The following is a 21,796-nucleotide window of genomic DNA, read 5'->3' on the forward strand; positions in this document are numbered from 1 at the left end:
GTCTTCCGTGGCAGAAAGCTTTCAGACCTGGACAGCCGTCTGGGACCGCGTTGCTTCACGTACGTGTCTGTGAGCCTCTACTCTATTATTGTCTGACGCGTCGTGTCCCGAAGGAACGGTGCTTGTGACGGCGGCGTGAGGTTCGCTTCTGCGTTGCCGGTAAATTGTTCTTTCGATTTGTCCTTCGAAGCGAACATGACGCTGATGCTGGAGAAGAACAAACAGGTACTCAGCCAGATCACCGCCCTGTCCACCCTGATGGTGAACCTCTCCTCGTGCATCACCTTCGACCGTTACCAGGGCTACGACACGGTTGACCAGCTCAACCGAGACGCGCAGGAACTTGCCAAGAACCGCAATCTCTACGGAAGTGAGTAACCATCGCATGCATTCGAGACGAGAACGCCGCCGTATCGGATTCGTAAAACCGTTTCTTTACCGCCGATATTTTCCCACCTGCGGGATTTAAACACGGATGACAAAATTCGCTTGAAAAGTCATAAATCCGACGGCGTAAAAGAAGATCGTCTTCCGTCGAAGGACTATTTTTGGGAGTTGAAAGTGCGAATTGGGTTCTTGGAGCTAGAACTGACTGTCATAACCCATCTATTCCAAACAGACGGGCCTGATGTGTAAACAATGGCTGAATCAGTGAACTATGTGTTCAAGACCTCCAATAGTTTCCTGCGAAAGACGCCGCAGATTAAATTTTGATAGAAATTCCCCGATTTCGGTTGAGGTCATTGAAGGGCGAGAAACGTATTTGCGTACCGCTTGAGCCGGAGCTATCTGTCTTCTAGGCGTCATCTTCAAGCTTCCGCAAGACGGGAACTCGTCCTCGTCCGACTCCCTGCCCCGGAAAGTCGGCTACACCATCCGGATGCATATGGACAACGTGATGCGGACGGACCGGGTGCGCAACCCCTTCTTCTCCAAGGAGACCCACATTTCAGCGAGTCGCACGATGCGCTACAACCGAGGATTCGTGTATCTGCAAGAGAACATCGACCGGGCGATCATCGAGACCCAGACCGGGCGCAGAATCACCGAGCAAGCTGTGCAGCTGCAGCCCTTCCCCTACCCCTGCCATCTCCGCGATGAGTGAGTGACCCGGAAAGCCGGCGCGCACACATACAGTATAATCGCGCTCACACATGGATGCATACATGGAAACCTAAAGGGAAACGCTGTGTCTGAGGGGTCACACGAGCACCGATGTGCGATAAATAATGCATAATCTCTCATTATTCATTTTCCGCTCGGGTCTTTCAGGGAGTGGGCAGTCGCAGAAACCTTTTCACATGATAATTGGTTGTACATCGTGCGCATGAATATTCACCACGACCGCGCGTTCGCTTTTCAAGTCCGCGCACATACGCCGGCACATGCAATAACCTCGGTATTGTCCGACCAATCCGACACGGGTTCGCCACGAACGCGCGCGCACACACGCGAAAACACACGGGGTTCGATAAATCACGCTCGACTGTGCCGCCCGCGACTGTTTGCGCTCGCCCTTGAGTGATTCCGAAGACAACGCCGATATGTCATATCAGATGCCCCCGGAAGGCCGGCTACCTTTCGTCCGAGATACGGCGATCGGCGCCGCGCCGTCGTGCTGATTTATTACTCCGCCGCCTCGAAATACAGATGTGATAGCTGTGAAAAAATGATGGAGTGTTATAAAGAATATAAAGAGCGCAAACTAAATTACAACGGTTCGGGCTGCGGGCGTTATCAAGGAAAAAGAAATATTTGGCGTTGAAACACGGCTGTCAAAATTCCTTCAATATTGCCGATCCGCTCCGTCTCTCTGTCGAGCCCGGGACTGAATGATGGGCGCGTTGCTCAGCGGTTGTTGACAGTTACCGCGCGCTGCATTTTTCCAAACCTTTGATTGACTGTCGGCGTCTGCCGGCGTCCTCAGGTACCTGGAGGCCATCTCCTTCGTCTTTCCACTCATGCTGATGATCGCCTGGGTTCTGTTCGTGGCGGACTTTGTGAAGAAACTGGTTCACGAGAGAGAACTCAGGCTGCACGAGGTAATTGAGCGTTTTCCGTCGTGAACCGCGCGGTTCTTGAATCGGGCGCTTCGGAACGCCACCGTCATCAACACGCACACGCAAAAGCGTCGGCTCTCGGTTTTCTTTTATTCGCAGTACATGAGGATGATGGGAGTCGACCCGCTCAGCCATTTCTTCGCCTGGTTCCTGGAAACCGCCGCCTACCTGGTCACCACCATCGTCATCCTCACGCTGGTGTTGAAGTACGGCAGAATCCTCCCCGAAAGCGACGGCTTCCTCCTCTTCTTGTACCTCTGTGACTACGGGCTGAGCATCCTGGGCTTCAGCTTCCTGGTCAGCTCCTTCTTCGACAAGACGTACATCGCGGGGCTCAGCGGGAGCCTCCTCTACATCTTCTGCTTCTTCCCCTACATCGTGGTCATGGCCCTGGAGACCGACCTCAGCTTTTCCCAGAAGAGCCTCCTGGTGAGACATTTTACCCGTGATCATTTTTTCATCCTTTTAGAGGGCCCGAGAAAGAAAACAAGATCGCTGCTGTCGTATTTAAAATGACATTTTTCAATATAATTACAAGTGTATCTCTTTGTAGCGAGGGGATTATGAGAATTTTCTAAAAAGCATGTTGAAGGGGGACGAACCTGATTGTATTAACTAATGAGTGTTTCCCCCCCCTGCAGAGTCTATTCTCTCCAAGCTGCTTCAGTTATGCCAGTCAGTACGTCTCCCGCTACGAATCCCAAGGAGAAGGTACGAGCGTCTGAGAGCACGGAACAAAAAAATAAGACGTATAATGAAATCATGACCGAAATGAAAAAAGGCAGAGTAAATAATAAAATATTCATCCGGAGCGAATCCCAAAGCTTTCGCGTGAGCAATGTAAGTTAACTCAATTTCTAGAGAAGTGGCTCGACGGCGCGTCGACGGGAACGAGCCGCGTCGGAAGATTAACTCAATCAAACTCACGAGCCTTGACGGATAGTTGAAGGCAAACGGTTGGAGACCAAAGATCCGCCGTGCGTTTGTCTGACAGCCGCTGTTCCTCGTCTGATCGGTTGAAAACACTCAGGGAGCCAATTACGTTATCAATGATGTGTCATGAACCGGGGGTTGTACGTAATTTCATCTGCGGTTTTACCCACACATCAAACAGTTACTCCTAAGGAACTATTTACTTTTCCTCAGGAATCCAGTGGAGTAACTCCTACTCCTCGCCCATGGCCGGGGACACGGCGTCGTTCGGTTGGCTGTGCTGGCTGATGCTCATCGATTCCATCCTCTACTTCATTATCGGGGCTTACATTCGAATGGTCTTCCCAGGTAAACTTTATCACTAAGAATCAATCTGCTCCGCGGAAAGTCAGGCACATTAATCCAAAGTCCGGGGGCCCGAAACCTCTTTTAACGATTGTGTGTAAGTGTTTGAAACCACAACTATTTTGGGGGGCTGGAGTTCCTCCGTACTGCTTCATCTCTTTCGCCCTCGCTAACGTCACCGGTCATAGTTTGAAGCGACGAGAGGCGCCGATTCTCTTGATTTTCAACGTGCTCTGCTGGTTTGGCACGATATTGATTTTTTTATTGTGAACACAAATCTGGTATTTTTCTGGGCGGTTCATTCATTATCCATCCATCCATCCATCCATCCATCCATCCATCCATCCATCCATCCATCCAGAAGTGCTAACCACTGCACCACCATGCTACCCTATCATTATTATTGTTATTATTATTATTATTATTATTATTATTATTATTATTATTGTTGTTGTTGTTAATATTATTGTTATTATTATTATTGTTATTTGTATTATTATCATTATTATTATTATTATTATCATTATTATTATTATTATTATTATTATTGTTGTTGTTGTTGTTAATATTATTGTTATTTGTATTATTATTATTATTATTATTATCATCATTTTTTTTTATAAATATAAGAGGCATGGTACACGCCAGTCAATTGCAGGGCCACATGCAAATACAGGCAACATTCTCTCACTCATTCAGGGTAATTTTCCCAATTTTTTCATTTTTTTTCCAATTTACCTGCTGCATGTTTTTGGAATGTGGGAGGAAACCAGAGAACCTTGGAGAAACCCACGCAAACACATGCAAACTCCAAAAAAAAAGAAATTGAACAAGGGTCCTTTGTGCTCTGATGGTGCGCCAACGTGCATTATTACTGTTATTATTATTATTATCATTATTATTATTATTATTACTGTTATTATATTGTTATTCTTCTTATTATTATTATCATTATCATTATCATTATCATTATTATTAGTATTAGTATTATTATTCTTTCAAGCATCATTATTTTCAGTATCATTATTATCATTTTCATTATCATGAGCATTGTTATGATTATTTTTTTATTATCCATATTTGTGTTATCATTGTAATCATTTCAAAATAATGTTATTGCATTAATTTGTCAGTATTCTTTGACTATTGTAGTATACAACTTAAATACAAGGTATATGTAATTTGATAAGAAAGGACTGTGCTCGTTTATATTCATATATCGTTCATACAGATTGATTTAGCGGTAGCCAGTTAGATGTAGAAGTTAACTTTTTTCCGGTCAGTCTTACTATAACACTAATTTTGCTTTATGTGTGTGTTTAAATAATTCATCGTACTTGTTTATTCGGCCCAAACTGACCGCAAACAAGTCATTTAAGTCGGGGGAAAAGAAAGCCCTGCATTGGCAGTGCAGTTAATTGAAAGGCGACTCTCCGCTGAACCTTTTCCTGTCAAGAATAAAAACAAACTCCATTCTCCGGAGAAAGAAAGATTAACTTTTTTAATAGAATATAATATCAGCATATGCCGTTAAATATTATTTTTCCAGTATTTTTAATTTGATGCTAAATTCACCATAATGGCACCATACATTATCTCATTTAATGATGTAAATGAATTTTGCATTAATGATGAATTTAATCATTTAACTCATTCCTCGAGGCCAAGTTTATTTCTTATAGAGCCTTTAAACCCCAAGGTGATTCAAAGTGATTTACACAATGCATTAAATATATGAGGAGAGAGCGTACGGCGAAACCGCTGTTCAGACCGCCGCCGCACCGCTCAGGCCGGCGACTCGGATCTCCGGAGAACAGAAAATAAAATCGAGCCGTGATGGAAATTTTAAATAAAGGATTTAATGATTAGAATAAAGTTTAAAGTGCAGTAAAATCATTTGGAAATAGCCTCATGTGGCAGGACGGCTCTGTCTGTGCACCCTGATCCGACCCGGCCTCGCGCTGGTCTTTCCTTCTTCCTGTCGATCAGGGAAATACGGGATCCGAGCGCCCTGGTACTTCCCCTTCACCGCCTCCTTCTGGAAAGATCTTTGCTGCTCCGCGTCTCCCAGGCAAGGAAGTCGAGGACTTCTGTTCACCAACATCATGCAGAAAAACCAGGCGGACTCCACACAACACAAAGGAAAAGGTACTGATCCATCCATCTATCTATCTATCTATCTATCTATCTATCTATCTATCTATCTATCTATCTATCTATCTATCTATCTATCTATCTATCTATCTATCTATCTATCTATCTATCTATCCATCCATCCATCCATCCATCTATCTATCTATCTATTGATCGATAGCAGAGCTATCTATCTATCTATCTATCTATCTATCTATCTATTGATCGATAGCAGAGCTATCTATCTATCTATCTATCTATCTATCTATCTATCTATCTATCTATCTATCTATCTATCTATCTATCTATCCATCCATCCATCCATCCATCCATCCATCCATCCATCCATCCATCCATCCATCCATCCATCCATCCATCCATCCATCTATCTATCTATCGTGTGTATATACACATATACATGCCTATCGATGTATTTTCGCTTGTAAATGGATTCCATTGATATTTTGCTTCTCTCTCTCTCTCTCTCTCGTCATTTAATCATTTAATCATTTCATCCTTTCCTGCACATCGTGGTCCTGATGTCCATCTTGCTTCTGTCTCCTTCCTCCTCCAGGCCAGAGGTCTCTCCGTCCTCAGCCAGGCGTGGATGTGTCTCAGCTCCCGGTGGGCGTCGCCCTGCACGGCCTCACCAAGACCTACGGCGACCGCGTGGCAGTTCAGAACCTCAACATCTCCTTCTACGAGGGCCAGGTCACCTCGCTCCTCGGTCACAACGGAGCCGGCAAGACCACCACCATGTACGTTCCGCCTTTTCCGTCATTTTTTTTTCGCCGGCTCAATGCGAATGCGGCGAGCGCCCACGTACGGCTGAATGCGTGTTACATTTAATTTCATGGATCTTCTGCTGACGGGAAGGTTGTTTGGTCCAAACCTGCCGCAGTGTTGTGTGAAGAGATGAATCTGAAGCTCCTGAAGCACAGCTACCGGATTTTCATCTAAATCGTGACTCGCTGAAGCTTTTACCTGAAGCAGCTCACGGGGAGTGAGGAGAAATCAGTGTTGAAATCAAATTTAAGGGGATTTAGTGTCTGATAAATTCCACTATTGAAGAGTAAAAAATGAGAAACGAATCAGAAAAACATTCCAAAATGATGAGATCGATACTTGTGTCAGTGGCACTGCTTGAAGTCCAGATGAATCTTCTGTGGATCTAAACCTTCTAGATGTTTGCGTGGGTTTCCTCTGGGTTCTCCGGGTTCCACCATCCAGAAACATGCAGGGGGTTCACAGTAGAACCTAAATTGTCCAGATGTGTGAACAAGAAGGTCTTCTTCTTCTTCTTCTTCTTCTTCTTTGGGCTTTTTCCTTCATGGGGTCTCCACAGCGAATCCACCTTCTCCATCTATCTCTGGGTCCTCCTACCTCGCACCAACTACCTTCATATCTTCTCTCTTGACGTCCATCAATCTTCTCTCTGGTCTTCTTCTAGACCTTCAGTTCCAGTATGTGTCCACCACCTCTGTCCATGACCCAACCATCTCAGCCTGGCTTCTCTGACCTTCTCTCCAGAACATCTACCATGTGTCCGTCCCTCTGATGGACTCCTTCCTGATCCTCTCCATCCTGGTCGCTCCCAAAGAGAACCTCAGCATCTTCATCTCTGCATCTCTATCTATCTTTTGGTCATTGTCAGTATTTGTAGATCATCTCACCAGTGTCTCCTCCACCTCTCCTTTCATTCTGGCTGATGTTCTTCTACCTCTTTGTACCCCTGACACTTTTCTCCACCCATCTTCACCTCTTTTCCACACTCTGGACTGTTGACCCCAAGTACCTGAAATCCTCCACCTTCTTGATCTCCACTCCCTGTATCCTCAGCGTTCCACCAGGTTCCTCTCATTCACACACATATTTTCTGTCTTGCTGCGACTCACCTACAGTCATGGCCAAAACCTTTGAGAATGACACAACCATAGAAACATCTGGCAAACACCTTAAAACCCCAAAGGAACAGACTTTGTGAAACCGTCATTCTCAAAACTTTTGTCCATGACTGTACATTCCTGTCCTTTCCAGAGCAAACCTCCAGCTCTAGATGTTCCTCAACCTGTTCCCTGCTCTCACCACAGATCACAGTGTCGTCCGCAAACAGTGTGAATGACAGTGAGTGGTTGTGAGCAGGATCAGCAGTCTGAAGAAGTCCAGGCAGTGGATGAACAAATCAATGAAAAAGGCCGGGGCCGTTTTGTTTGTGATCTTCTGTTGGAGATCTCATTTGGGTATCAAATTACCAGTGTTGTTTCAACAGGTTAGACAAAGACCATCTTTTTTTATTTAACTGTAGAAAAACTGCCGGCATCCCGTCTCCTTTAGACAGCTGGAACTCCTCGTACTGTCGCGTGGGCGTCTGTTTACCGCCTGTAGTCGCTTCAGAATAATATGGTGGCTCATGTTTTAACAAGATGAGCTGCGGTTTGGTAGCGTAGTAATTAGCATAACGCTCACATCTCCATGCAGCAGGACAGCCTGATGTCCACCATGTTGCAAGATTTAGGCACGTTTACAAATAAATGATGAGCAACCTGGCGGCTTCACGCCTACCAAACCTCTTGCACTCCACCCATAAGAACACTTTCCATTTTTTAACAATTTATTAATTCTCCCTTAATTTGAAGTCAGGCCAAACTGATATTTATATTTATATTTATATTTATATTTATATTTATATTTATATTTATATTTATATTTATATTTATAAGATAATATGAGATAAGAATAATTTTATTTATCCCGAAGAAAATTGTGCCAGAGATTCAAGTAAAACATAACAATAATATATAATAGTAGGAAATTGTATAAACAGTATTAAAAAAAATAAGTAAATAAATAAAAAAATAGATAAAAAGGGGGGGAGAATAAGAAATACAAATAAATCTATAAAGTGTCCAAGTAACAATTCAAGGCTATAAAGTGTCTTAAGGTCTACGGTACAAAGATTTTGAGATTCTCTGCGGCTGAAGAAAGAGGAATAAATAAAATATTCATATTTCAGATATCAATAGATATATTTATATATTTTATATATTTAGATGATTATATTTTAGATAACCCATTATATAACCCTTATGATGCTATAACTATTCTGAAAAATATGGTTATGTTGAATGTGCTTAAAAAAAAAGAACTTTTATTTGACATTCTCCCAGGAATAAATTAACTGAAATGAGAAAAAGGTGGTCTGGGTCGAGCCTAATTGTACATGAAAGGAAACGTCCCTTTTTTCAAATAAAGCGTCCCGTCGTGCCTCCAGGTCTCTCCTGACGGGCCTCTTCGCGCCTTCGTCCGGCACCATCGAGGTCTACGGAAAGGACATGCAGATCAACCTGAGCGACGTTCGCAAAGACTTGGGCGTCTGCATGCAGTACGACGTCCTCTTCGACCACATGACCGTCAAGGAGCACCTTCTGCTGTACGGCCAGATCAAGGCCCCGCAATGGTCCAAGAAGCAGCTCCACGAGCAAGTCCGCACGTACGTGCACGATTTCCCAGGATCGCGAACGGCTTCCGGATAATGTAGTGGAGACATTTGTAATACCTATCTTTGTTTTTAAGGTATGATGATATCCTTATCTCAGGGAAAGGCTCCTTCTTCTAATTAAAAGGAGATGTGAGCTGGTTTAATGAGAGGCTAATGGACAAATAGTGGTAAAAATGAAAAGTATCAATTGTTCAACGGACAAAAATAAGGCCTTGCAATCGACTGGCGAGCGGTGCGAGGTGCATCCCCGCTGGCTAGCGCGGGCTGCGATAAGCCGTGTGGGCAAAAAATGAATGAATCATATTGAAGGGTGAAAAAAGTGAATAAATAGGAGTTATGTAATGTTCGGATAAGGATGCAAATGCTGCAAAATGTTCTAAATCAGGCGCGTCCGCTTGACATCCGCCCAATGGTTAAACTCCATCCGTGCAAAACAGGCGTTGCCGATTTCCCGCTCCGATTTAGACTTTTGATGCCATTAAATAGCAAGACTTCTTTCAGAAATATTGTTTCAAATGCCTAACATAGAACTATTTTGATAGCGTCGCTTTTTTTTGTTTTGCACGCCGGCTCGGCCGATGGGAGAAAACACACATTGAACCCCCCGGCTGCATCTTGGACTGATTTCTTGAGAGTCCCTACGTGACGAGAGAAGCAATTTTCAATCCGAAAGCTAAAAGCCAGGCATTGCACCTATTTAGAAACTCTCCCGGGAAGTGGTGAAGTTATTACTCAAAAGTCAGCTTGAAATGCAAAGAAAAAATGCCATCTACTTTAGCTTCGCACTAAATGCTTTTCAATCTGCTCTCCTAGGATCCTTGAAGAAACGGGCATGCACGCTCAGAGACACAAGCGGGTGGGCGCCCTGTCTGGAGGCATGAAACGCAAGCTCTCCATCTCCATCGCCTTCATAGGGGGCTCGCGCTTGGTGGTTTTGGACGAACCCACCACCGGAGTGGATCCGTGCTCCAGGCGCAGCATCTGGGACATTGTTATCCAGCATAAAAAAGGCAAGTTCCGCTTGAATGCACACACACACACACACACACACATATGTGGAATACACAGTTTAAAAAACACATTTGAACCCCAAACTATAAATGGTCTCCATTGATATTGTGCTTTCACACCTTGCGGGTTTTCAAATGGCTTTACGCTGGATTACTTTCACCCATTCACACACACATTGCTGTTGAGCCGCATTTTGTAATAACAATGCATTTTGTAATAAACGTCCAAAATCTAATAACTTTTTCATTTCATTTTGGAATAAAGCCGCATTTTGTAATAAACAGACGCATTTTGTAATAAACTGCCCCAACACATTTTGTAATAAATTTTGCCGCATTATGTAATAAGTTATTACATTTTGAGAAGATTATTACAAAATGCACTTGCGACTTTTTTATTCTCTAGGAAATGTAATAACATGGAATTAATAGAATATTCTCTGTTAATGCAACCTTTGAATAGTGAACTGATAGTAATTGCTAAGTATTGCTACTAGGCTAATACAGTGATACTAATAAAAGGCCTAGCTTTTACAAATACTTTAAATTAAAACAAAATACAATTAACAAAAAAGTAAACTATGCTTTAGAATTGTTATTACATAATGCACCATGTTATTACATTTCCTGGAGAATAAAAAAGTTGCAAGTGCATTTTGCAATAATCTTCTCAATATGTAATAACGTATTGCATAATACGGCAAAATTTATTACAAATTGGGGCGTTGGGGCAGATTATTACAAAATGCGGCAGTTTATTACAAAATGAAATGAAAAAGTTATTACATTTATGGACGTTTATTACAAAAAATGCACCGTTATTACAAAATGGGGCTCAACATGCCCTGCAAGGCTCTAACCAGGCGACTTGGAGCAACTCTGCAGCAACCGGGTCTTCGGTGTCTTGCCCAAGAGCACCTGGGTTTGCGGACGGCGTGGGCGGGGAATCGAACCTCCAGCCTTCCCGTCGCAGGGACGCCGCGCTCTCCAGACTCATCCTCAGTCGCCCCTCGTAACGGGCGCCGTTTGCTCGGAACCTCTCGAACGCGCTCCGTTCATTCCAGTCTAATCAAACATTAAAACGCCCCGGTGTCGATCAAATGCTCGGCGAGATATTTCCATTGCATGTTAAATTCTGTAATTTAGCTTTGACAGTTAAAACAGTTGAGATAAAAAAGCCGAGCTGCGCCCAACCACACCGGTTGTCACCGCTAATGTCGCTGCCAATTATAAAGTTCAGTCATCCGCTGCATTCAAATGCAAAGTCATTAGATGGGGTGTGTTTCCGGCTTTACTGCGGCAAGTAAATGAGAGGAGGTAGAAAGGAGACAAGACAAAAGGCAGATAAAAAAAACCCGTCTTCGTGCATTTATCTGCGGCAACCTTTCAGATCGGAACATTAAAATCACTTCAATAGTAGATTAAATGTGCACGCGTTAAATAGATGCGTCGCTATCAGACAAATACGCACAACAAAGAGACGTCTCGTTGGGCAGAAGGGTTGCCGTCCTGATTTTCCAACAAGGGATTAAAGTAAAATTGCTGGAATGAGCAGCGAAGCAGGTATTGACCCAGCGGGGCTTTTCCCCTTCTCGGGCTTCAGACATCCGGTTCAGAGTATAATTAACCTCAAAATAAATCTGGAGGCGTTTGTCCTTGAACCTGCACAGAATACCTACAAGTACAGGAGCGCCAAGTCACGTGTCATGTGCTTAATAGGTTTTTGATCACTCCGAACTGAGAAGTGAACAAAGTTTTAAAATGAGTTCTGCTCAAATGCATGTTAATGCATGTTTTTTTTTTTTTTGATCAAGCTTTTTATATTACGACTCTGTTCTGGCAGAGCGGACCATCATCATGTCCACCCACCACCTGGATGAGGCCGAAGTGCTGAGTGACCGCATAGCCTTCCTGGAAAGAGGAGGACTGAAGTGCTGCGGCTCTCCTTTCTACCTGAAAGACAAACTGGGCCAGGGTTACAAGCTGACACTCACCAGGAAGGTAAAACACCGTGTTTGGTACCGATGGAGGACATCGGCCAGACGGGTCAACCAGAGAGCGCCTGGTTTTATGTCTGGATACTTGGGTCCGGGGTGAAGCCATGACAGCTCCAGCAGCCACCTTGAGTCCAGGAGAAGCACAAAAGATGACCTGGGAATGAAGGAATGCATTTTCATCTCTGCAAATAACTTGTGTTGTTTGGTAGCCTCGATTATCATTATTATTATTATTATTAAAAGTAGTCGGTGTAGTATAGGTTGTAGTAGCAGTATTACATTATTATTATTAGTAGTAGTATTCATGCTATTATTAGTAGGCTCTGCTGACTATTTATTCCTAGTTGTAGCTTTTGCTATCTTTTAACTATCTCTCTATTTATATTTGTACCCATTTTTATTGATACTGTAATTGTTGCACTGCTGTGACAAAAAGAATTTCCCCCATGGGATCAATAAAGTATATCTTAATCTTGATTAGTAGTGGTAGAAGTAGGAGTAATAGCAGTATGAGTATTATTATTATTATTATTATTATTATTATTATTATTATTATTATCAAGTAGAAGTAGTAGCAGTCATAGAACTATTATTACTATTATTATTATTTTGACTGATTTTATTATTGTGATCATTAAAAGTATGAGTATGAGAGTATGAGTATTACTGAGTATGAGTATTACTGAGTATGAGTATTACAATAACAGTATTACTGTTATTGTTTTGATTGATATTATCATTAATATTATTACTATTAGTTGTAATAGTAGTAGAAGTGAAGTATTATTAATCATATGATATATATGGTATATTTTTGTTATAATTGTGCTTATCATTCTTAGTAGTAGTAGTAATAGTAGTCGAAGTAGTATCATTGCTGTTGCTTATTTTTTCCTGCATTGATCTTGAAGTGAAGAGCCGAAATGCTTTGTTATCCATCCCAGATGCAGAATGTGGAATCGGAGCAGTTGGACAGCTGCGAAATGAAGGCCTTCATCCAATCCCACGTACCTGAAGCTCGACTGAAGGAGTCCCACGGGTGCGACCTGGAGTTCTCGCTGCCCCCGTTCACCTCGGCCAACGCCTCTTCTTACCGCTCCCTCCTGACCGCGTTGAATGCCAACCTGGATGACTTGCAGCTGGGAGGCTACGGCATCTCCGACACCACCCTGGAGGAGGTACGCTGACTCATGCGGCGCATAATTCAAATCAAAAAATACAGAAACAACTGCCCAAGTGTTTAAATATTCTCCAAACTTACCGGAGTCCCTTTTTCTTCGATATCGGTGACATGGACGCAGGTTCGCTCGCCGTGAAATTGCGTCGCCAAGCCATGTGATTCACGTGCGGCTGTTAATATTTTGTTTTTATCCCTAGGTGTTCCTCCAGTTGACTCAAGGAAACACAGAAGAGGAGGACAAGCTCCTGTCCATCTCGGAGACGATGTCTGACACCGGATCGATGGACAGCTTCCCCGCAGACGCCTCCGGGGCCGCGCCCAGCTTCAGCGACAACATTAGTACGACCGCTTACGTTTCTTTCTTATCCTCGCAGCTCCTTCCTTCCTTTGGCTGCGTCCCATTTTCCCTTTTGTCCGGTCTCACCCGCGCATTCACTCCAATGAAATATTCTCCTTTTTCAAACGTCCGCCGTGCGACGCCGGTCCAATATTTACAAATCCGACACGTTCACATTTTCTTTCATTCGAAAATCCATGGTGATGAATGGCCCTGCCATGTTTTGTGACACAATGTACTTGTTAGCTTGTAGATTAAGGCGGAAAGCAGGTTCCATCAGGGAAGGGAAAGACAGAACGAACGAGAGCAAGCGATTTGGCGGAGAAACCGTTCAGTCCCATCAACACGTCATGTCTGCGGAGGCTCTCAGTCCTCCAGGTCTTCTTGTCTTCTTGGACTAGTTGTTGTGCTAATAAGTGGAAAGGGGTCGTTATGCTAATAAGCATTAGCATAACATAAATCATTATTAGCAGTAGTAGTGGAAGTAGAAATAATGAAATTAATAATAGTACTAGTATCATTATTATCAATATTTTTTATTAGTAGTAGTAGTTGTCGGAGTAGGAGTGGTAGTAGAAGTAGTAACAGTAGTTGTAGTAGTAGTATTATTACTATTACTATATTTATAATTAATAGTTGTAGTAGAAGTAGGAGTATTATTTTAATATTATATATATATATGATATTGTTTTTTGCTGTTGTTGTTGTTGTTGTTGTAGTGGATGAAGTAACAGTAGTAGCAGTCATATTATTATTATTACTATTATTACTATTTTTATTATTGTTATTATTGTTATTTTGGTCATAGAATGAGTATTATTATGTATCATTATTATTATTATTATTATTATTATTATTATCATATTATTATATCTGTTGTTATGCTAATAAGCATTAGCATAACAACCCCATTAGCACCTAGGTTCTGCAGATCAACTCTTCTATTTTCACAACAACTGTAACCTCGACTGGCTCAAACCCCTGGCAGCTCTATTTGGAAACTCCCCACAGGTCATTAGAAGAGAAGAAGCCTCAGGGATGAGGGGCTGAAACGTCTTCAAGTGAAAACATTCAAGTCCAGTTGCCAAGACAAGAAGGTTTTCGCCAAGAACTGTACGTGCCGTGTGTTCCAGAGCTGACCGGTTCGTCGGCGGTGCGCGGCGTGGGCCTGGCCTGGCAGCAGATGGTGGCCATGTTCATCAAGAGGTTCCACCACAGCCGCAGAAACTACAAGGGCATGATCTCCCAGGTGCTGCTTCCCGTCCTGTTCGTGGTCTTCGCCATGGGCCTGGGTTCCATCAGGAGCGACCTGCAGCACTACCCCGAGCTGGAGCTCAGCCCGGCGCTCTACAACATCGGACCAAGCTACACTTTCTTCCGGTCAGTCCCTCTTGAGAAAGAGAGCACGGTGAGAGGCTAACAAGGTTAGTTGAGGTCTTTCCAAGGGAAGCACGTTTGGAGCTTTTCCATCGGATGCCTCGGTTCCGTCCGTGGAGAAGGTGAGATTAATGTCGCCGAGGCCGAGACACCCGACAAAGAACGAACCCCGACCCCTTGCCTTTTTACGTCGTCACATTCTCCGGATGTCCCAACCAAACGCTTTTGCAGTGACCTCATGGAAAATCTGAGTAAATGGTTCTATGTGGCTACTGACCAGGGTGAACGCCGCCGCCTCGCGCATGATAGCGGCAGGAAATGGATGGATGGATGCCTTTATATAAGAGCTTCAAAAAGGAAGAAAAAAAGCACATCCACTGCCCAGTTAGGGATGGGTGCTGGATCAAAAAAGTCCACTGAGTAGAGTTTTAAAATATCTGCGCACCAAAAATGCTCCCATGTTAGCACCTCTGCAGAATCCATCTGAGGAAGAGCCTATGTTTGCTCAAAATGACTTTTTTTTGTGTTATATGTTAAATAAATCATCTTTTTTTTTGGAGCATTTTTGGTGTGCGGATTTTTGCTTTATCTCGATGTAAAAGGAGATGGAAAGAAATTTCTTGTTTATCTGCTTTGGAATTGCAGCGGCTGTGGCGACTGTTTTATCAGTGTCTCTTACATTTTGACCGCACTCGACCCCAAGTGCGGAATAAGCAGTGTCGATAATGCATGAATGAATGAATAAATAACCGAAAGGATGCAAATGTTATGGTATCTCTGTCGCGGTTGTCAGCAACGACCTCCTGGAAGATGAGAATTCGATGGCTTTTGCAAATACAATTAAACAATTAATGATTAGGCCAAAACATAAAGCAAATATGTGTCCGGATGAAGATAAGGAGGTGGTTAGGGATTCCAAAACACAAAAAGGAGTGTCCTGTAACCATTCTTGAAAGTATGAAATGTACAAGCGCTTGTTTCATTGAGCAAATAGTAAATATCGCTGAACTTATAGAGCTGCATTGAAAGCATGGAATATCATTTCATCTCAAGCCGGCTTCAGACGCTTCAGACTGGACAACCGCACACGACTCGGACCGTCGCGGTCCATCATTATCCCTAAAGCTGTTGCTGCCGTCTATTTATCCATGGATGTCTCGCTATCTTCCGCCTTCTATCTTCTCCCTATTAAATTTATCCCCATATTGCGGATGACATTGTGATCTGTAGTGAGAGCAGACAACAGGTAGAGGAACATCTAGAGAGGTGAAGGCCAGAGGGAGCTGCATTGTGTTTTTGTAGACCTAGAAAAGGCATATGACAGGGTGCCAAGAGAGGAGCTCTGGTATTGTATGAGGAAGTCTGGAGTGGCAGAGAAGTATGTTAGACTGGTGCAGGACATGTATGCTAGCTGTGAGACACTGGTACGGTGTGCTGTAGGGGTAACAGAGAAGTTCAAGGTGGAGGTGGGACTCCATCAGGGATCAGCTCTGAGCCCCTTCATGTTCGCAATGGTGATGGACAGGCTGACAGATGAGGTTAGACAGGAATCTCCATGGACCATGATGTTTGCGGATGACATTGTGATCTGTAGTGAGAGCAGACAACAGGTAGAGGAACATCTAGAGAGGTGGAGGTATGCTCTGGAAAGGAGAGGAATGAAAGTTAGTCGCAGCAAGACAGAATATATGTGTGTGAATGAGAGGAACGAGAATGAGAGGTGAGGCTACAGGGAGTGGAGATCAAGAAGCTGGAGGAGTTCAGGTTCTTAGGGTCAACAGTCCAGAGCGTAGGAGAGTGTGGAAAAGAGGTGAAGAGACGGTCCAAACAGGTTGGAATGGATGGAGAAAAGTGTCGGGGGTACGAAGAGATAGAAGAACATCAGCCAGAATAAAAGGAAAGGTGTACAAGACAGTGGTGAGACCAGCGATGATGTTTGGACTAGAAACTGTTCCAATGACTAACAGACAGCAGGCAGAACTAGATGTTGCAGAGATGAAGATGTTGAGGTTCTCTTTGGGAGTGACCAGGATGGAGAGGATCAGGAATGAGTCTATCAGAGGAACAGCACATGTTAGATGTTTTGGAGAGAAGGTCAGAGAAGCCAGACTGAGATGGTTGGGTCATGGACAGAGGAGGGATCGAGAATATATTGGTAGACGGATGCTGGAATTGGAGGTCTGGAGGAAGACCAAAGAGAAGATTTATGGACGTAGTGAGAGAAGATATGAAGGTAGTTGGTGTGAGAGAGGAGGATCCAGAGAACAAGGTTAGATGGAGAAAGTGGACTCGCTGTGGCGACACCTGAAGGGAAAAGCCAAAAGAAGAAGAAGAAGAAGAATTTATTTGACTTTTTTCATTTTTTGATAACTGTTACACTGCTGTGACAAAGGAATTTCCCCAAATCTTATCTTATCTTATCTTATCTTATCTTATCTTATCTTATCTTATCAGTTTGGAGCTGAAAACAATGCATTTTTAGATGCGAATTGTTAGCGTCGGGTAAAAGACCATTACCTCATGCAGGTATGTGTGAAAGCTGGATATGGGATGGTAATGCGGGCCGACTGATGCGTCTGACTCTGCTGGGCTGCACTCCCTGCAAAACTCAGGTTTTGTTTTGATGAGACTCTGATGAAGGCTTGATCCGTCTCATTACGTGTCCGGCCCCGGGGAGGTGACTGGATCGTTCGCGGGTGACTTGAAAGTTGTATTCGGATAAAGGGCAGACGGACCTTAAGGAGCCGGCGAGAGGGAAAAGAGATGATCGCGATGAAGATGACGGAGATGAAAGATCAAAGTGGGCCAGATTAAGAGTGTCAGGAGTTTGAGAGATGTCTCCATCCTTGAGAAGGGCGCTTGTTTGATCAGGGGAATGTGTGGCAAAGTCAAAAATGCAGAGATGCCAGGCCGTATCAAAGATCAAGGGTGGTTTCCCTCCCCGGCCCTCTTTATCTCGATATACAAAGAGATTGAAAGACAAATGATTTATTTATCTGTTTTGGAATCGGTTTAGGCGTCACGGCGGCTACGGGGACTGTTTTATCATCGTCTCTTACGTTTTGACACCGAGGATTTGTCGGCGTGTCGTTCCGGTCGATACGGAACAAGGAGACCCCGGCCGTTACGATCAAAATCACGGGGAGGAGATTAGGATCGGCGTTTCCGTTCGGCGTTGAACATCGCATCCATTCGGTGAACGAGCTGCCAAACCAACATGTCATGAGGCTCAGACTAAACATATATACAAACATATTAATATATATATATATCTACATGCCTTCTTTCCATAACATAACCATCTACTTGTATCTTCAAACCGCCAACCGCCCCGTCGACTCCAAAATTTGCTATAGCGTCATTAATTCAGGTCAGCCGATTGGCTTTCTCTGCTTTATTTCGTGGTGAAGGTATTTATTCCGACAATTTCGACGGGTGGATTTCCTGCCTCTCGTGTCCACGGAATCTCAAATATGCGCCTCCCGAATCTCTTTAGGACGCCGATGATTGATTTAACATTTACGTCCGAAACGTTTGCCCTTTTGTTCGTTGTAACTTATTCATCTCCTCCTACTGTATATAAACTCCTCCAAAAAATAAAGGGAACACGTAAACAACGCAATGTAACTCCAAGTCAATCACACGGATTGGATTCTGACTTGTTTTAAGGACGTTGGATTGGCCTGTCGTGTGTTTTTCCACTTTCATTTGGATTGAAACTCCAAATCCAGACCTCCGTGGGTTCATACATGGATTTTGGGAAACATGGGATTTTCTTGTCAGCACATTCAAAGATGTCAAGAACAAAGTATTTCATACGAATATTTCATTCATTCACATGGAGGATCTGTTATTTCGGTGTCCCCTTTGTATTTTGGAGCAGCGTATTGTCTGTCAAGCCGTAGATCCATCGATCTTTTTTGAGGAATTTCCGCTGAGTAACGTTTTGTTTTGGATTCACAGGAACCACGATTCGGTCTCCAGCAAGCTGACGGACACCTTGGCTTCGTTCCCTGGAATAGACAACGGCTGCCTCTCCGAGCGCGGCAAGCCGTACGTAAATCCCGTCGCAAACGTCTGGGCTCTTATCGCTTCTCCAATGACGTTTTGCACGTGTGGCCGCCCGGATCCGCTGTCGAAATGTATATTCCTCTATTTCCAGTGATACTCCAGTACTTTCATATCTCTCTTATTGTCATTCTCCCCATGCCTCATCCTTCACCTTGTTTCATTTTACCAGACTGCCTCCCCCCTTTTTCTCTTTTTTTCGCAGCTCTCCGGTCTCTCACATCTCTCCTCTCAATATTCCTGCTGTTCAGCCCAACGTATGTGGCTGCAACGTGAGGGTGTCATTTGTATTCTGCAAACATCTCGTGTTTATGGTGGAGATTTTACTCTTACAGTCACTGAAATCAATGTTGGCACTCATGAGCTAGACCTCGGAGGCATTTTAAAAACTTTCTGGCGAGATGGGGAGCGTAAAATGAAGCTAAAGCAACTGTATGTTTTGCTCATGATCAAAAGAAAGATTGCAGGCCGCGGGGCTTCTTTAAATGTAAATATATGTACTCTCGCCTTTGGATTTTATCCTTCCACCGGTTAAAATACATCTAAAGTTTGACCTTTAGTCGCGGACGTCTGATGCACGCCAAGTTGCAAACAGAACCGATTGGAACCGGAGGATTCATAAACAAATGAATGTCAGAATATTCAGAGCAGAGTATTGCTATCTATCATGATATGTTCGCCACTGCATTGGATCGAGAGCCATACATTCCCGAGCCGGAAATAGGAAATACAGTATAGCCTTGTTTTTCGCGAGGGGTTACGTTCCAAAAAGAACCCGTGATAGGCAAAATCCGTAGAGTAGAAACCTTAATTTTTTTGACAATTATTATACAATTAAATACTCTATTGTACATTGCTGCTGTCGTCCTCATGTTTTCTTCTTCCTTCTTTATGGAACGAATGGTAGATTCATTCATTCCGTAATGCCGACCTACAGCCGCATAGCTTTTACCTTCCCTTAGCATGTCCAGAAGTTTAACTTTATCTGTCATAGATAGCATCTTCCGCTGCCTTTTGGGCCCTGCAAGGTGCTTTTGTCGCTCCAGAGCGTTTTGTCAACATTATGGGTTTTAGAGAAACTCCAAATTGCGAGAGAATTTGCACGTACGTCATGTAAATTTTGCAAACTGTTTTACGTACGTGTACATATTAAACTGCAACGTTATTGACGCACAGGTAGAGAAAAAGCGGAGTGACTTTTTAGCCAATCAGAATGCAGATCACGATGCACCATGCAAATCCGTGAAGTAGCGCAACCGTGAAAAGTAAACCGCGTTATAGCGAGGGATCACTGTACAGCGACGTCCACATTGGATCCGGATGATTTTGCAAGACCGTGCGTTCATCTTGCGTTGGTCGGTCTGCATAAAAGCTTCTTCCCAGCTATTTTTCTTTCCTCCGCCGCACACCTGTTCCTCACCCTGTCCGTGTTTCCCGTTTTTAAGGTCCTGCAAAAGACGCTCCAGCTCCTGGGTTTCCACGGGGAACGGCTCCAAAGCGTTCAGCGTCTGCAACTGCACCCAACAGACACAGGTGAGGCTCGGTCGGCGCCGGAGGACGACGTGCGAGTGACGGCGCCAGCGTCCCAACGATTATCCTATTTCTGATGCAGGTTTGCGTCGAGGACAACTTCAAGCCCCCCCACAAGGAGATCCCCTCCTCACAGGTTGCTTATAATCTGGGTGCAGTGGATGTGGAGAACTACCTGGTGGCCACCACCAATGACTTCATCAGGAACAGGTGAATCTGTCTTTTTCCCATCAGTGAAACAAGACCCTTTAGAATCAGTTCACTCAACCGCATCTGTCTCCTGGTGGCCGAGGCTCTCACCTTTACCCAGTCCAAATATCATATGTTTACATAATGCTAATGATGCTAATAATGCTAATAATAATGCTAATGCTAATAATAATAATAATGATAATAATAATGATGATGATGATTATTGTTATTATTATAGCAATAATAACTATAATAATAATGATGATGATGGTGATGATGATGATGATGATGATAATAATAATAATAATAACAAAAACAACAAGGAGTTATTTATTGTTGTTAAAATGTTGCATTGTTATTGTTGTAGTGATGATATAATCAATAGTTTAATGTAAAAAGGCTATAATGATAAAAATAATGATGATAATAATAAAAATAATAATGTTAATAATAAGAAGAACAAAATGGAGTTGTTTATTGTTTTTAAAAAATAAAATGTTATTGTTATTGTAGTGATGATATAATCAATAGTTATTGTAAAAAGGTTATAATGATAAAAATAATGATGATAATCATAAAAATAATAATGATAGTAATAATAAGAACAAGAAGGAGTTATTTATTGTTGTTAAAAACTGTTATTGTTTTTGTTATTTAAATTGTTATTGTTGTAGTGATGATAAAATTAATAGTAATTGTAATAAGGTCGTCATAATAATAATAATACTAAGGTTATTTATTGTCTTTTAAAAAATAAAATGTTATTGTTTTAGTGATGATGAATAATCTAATTAATAGCTGTTGCAAAAAAGGTAATAATGATAATGACAATAATAACAATAATAATAGTCATTATTATTATTATCATTATTATTATTACAATGGTGATGATGATTATTATATTAATATTAAGAATAAAAACAAAAATGTTCTCCCAATATATCTTTGGGTTTCCCTGATGCCCAGAATTGTGGTTGAGAAACTGAATTATTTCAGGTCTTGAAAAGGGATTAGAATGACACCGAATGAATGAGTGAATTAACGAACGGTGATAACATTTTTTCTAAAAAGGTGGTTAAAACACACATCTCATTTAATGACACGTTGTTCTCGCTGGATTCAAGGGGGCGTAATC

At 42.8% G+C, this 21,796-nt stretch overlaps 1 protein-coding gene across 1 annotated transcript in view; it reads left to right on the top strand.

The window, feature by feature from the left end:
- Positions 1 to 21,796, top strand: part of abca12 (ATP-binding cassette, sub-family A (ABC1), member 12) — a 71,091-nt gene that overhangs the window by 33,522 nt on the left and 15,773 nt on the right. Inside the window, exons 38-54 of the mRNA XM_086145988.1 lie at positions 191 to 370; positions 801 to 1,101; positions 1,928 to 2,042; positions 2,160 to 2,489; positions 2,702 to 2,771; positions 3,207 to 3,341; positions 5,328 to 5,486; positions 6,046 to 6,229; positions 8,743 to 8,961; positions 9,784 to 9,980; positions 11,824 to 11,981; positions 12,922 to 13,155; positions 13,355 to 13,496; positions 14,628 to 14,874; positions 18,835 to 18,924; positions 20,385 to 20,472; positions 20,552 to 20,679. Of these exons, the coding sequence (XP_086002114.1) occupies positions 191 to 370; positions 801 to 1,101; positions 1,928 to 2,042; positions 2,160 to 2,489; positions 2,702 to 2,771; positions 3,207 to 3,341; positions 5,328 to 5,486; positions 6,046 to 6,229; positions 8,743 to 8,961; positions 9,784 to 9,980; positions 11,824 to 11,981; positions 12,922 to 13,155; positions 13,355 to 13,496; positions 14,628 to 14,874; positions 18,835 to 18,924; positions 20,385 to 20,472; positions 20,552 to 20,679 (2,977 nt within the window). The remainder of the gene's footprint in view (positions 1 to 190; positions 371 to 800; positions 1,102 to 1,927; positions 2,043 to 2,159; positions 2,490 to 2,701; positions 2,772 to 3,206; positions 3,342 to 5,327; positions 5,487 to 6,045; positions 6,230 to 8,742; positions 8,962 to 9,783; positions 9,981 to 11,823; positions 11,982 to 12,921; positions 13,156 to 13,354; positions 13,497 to 14,627; positions 14,875 to 18,834; positions 18,925 to 20,384; positions 20,473 to 20,551; positions 20,680 to 21,796) is intronic.

This window comes from Fistularia commersonii, chromosome 4, assembly GCF_037954325.1.
Source record: "Fistularia commersonii isolate RoL2024-O1a breed Wild chromosome 4, RoL_Fcom_v1.0, whole genome shotgun sequence".
Classification (NCBI taxonomy): domain Eukaryota; kingdom Metazoa; phylum Chordata; class Actinopteri; order Syngnathiformes; family Fistulariidae; genus Fistularia; species Fistularia commersonii.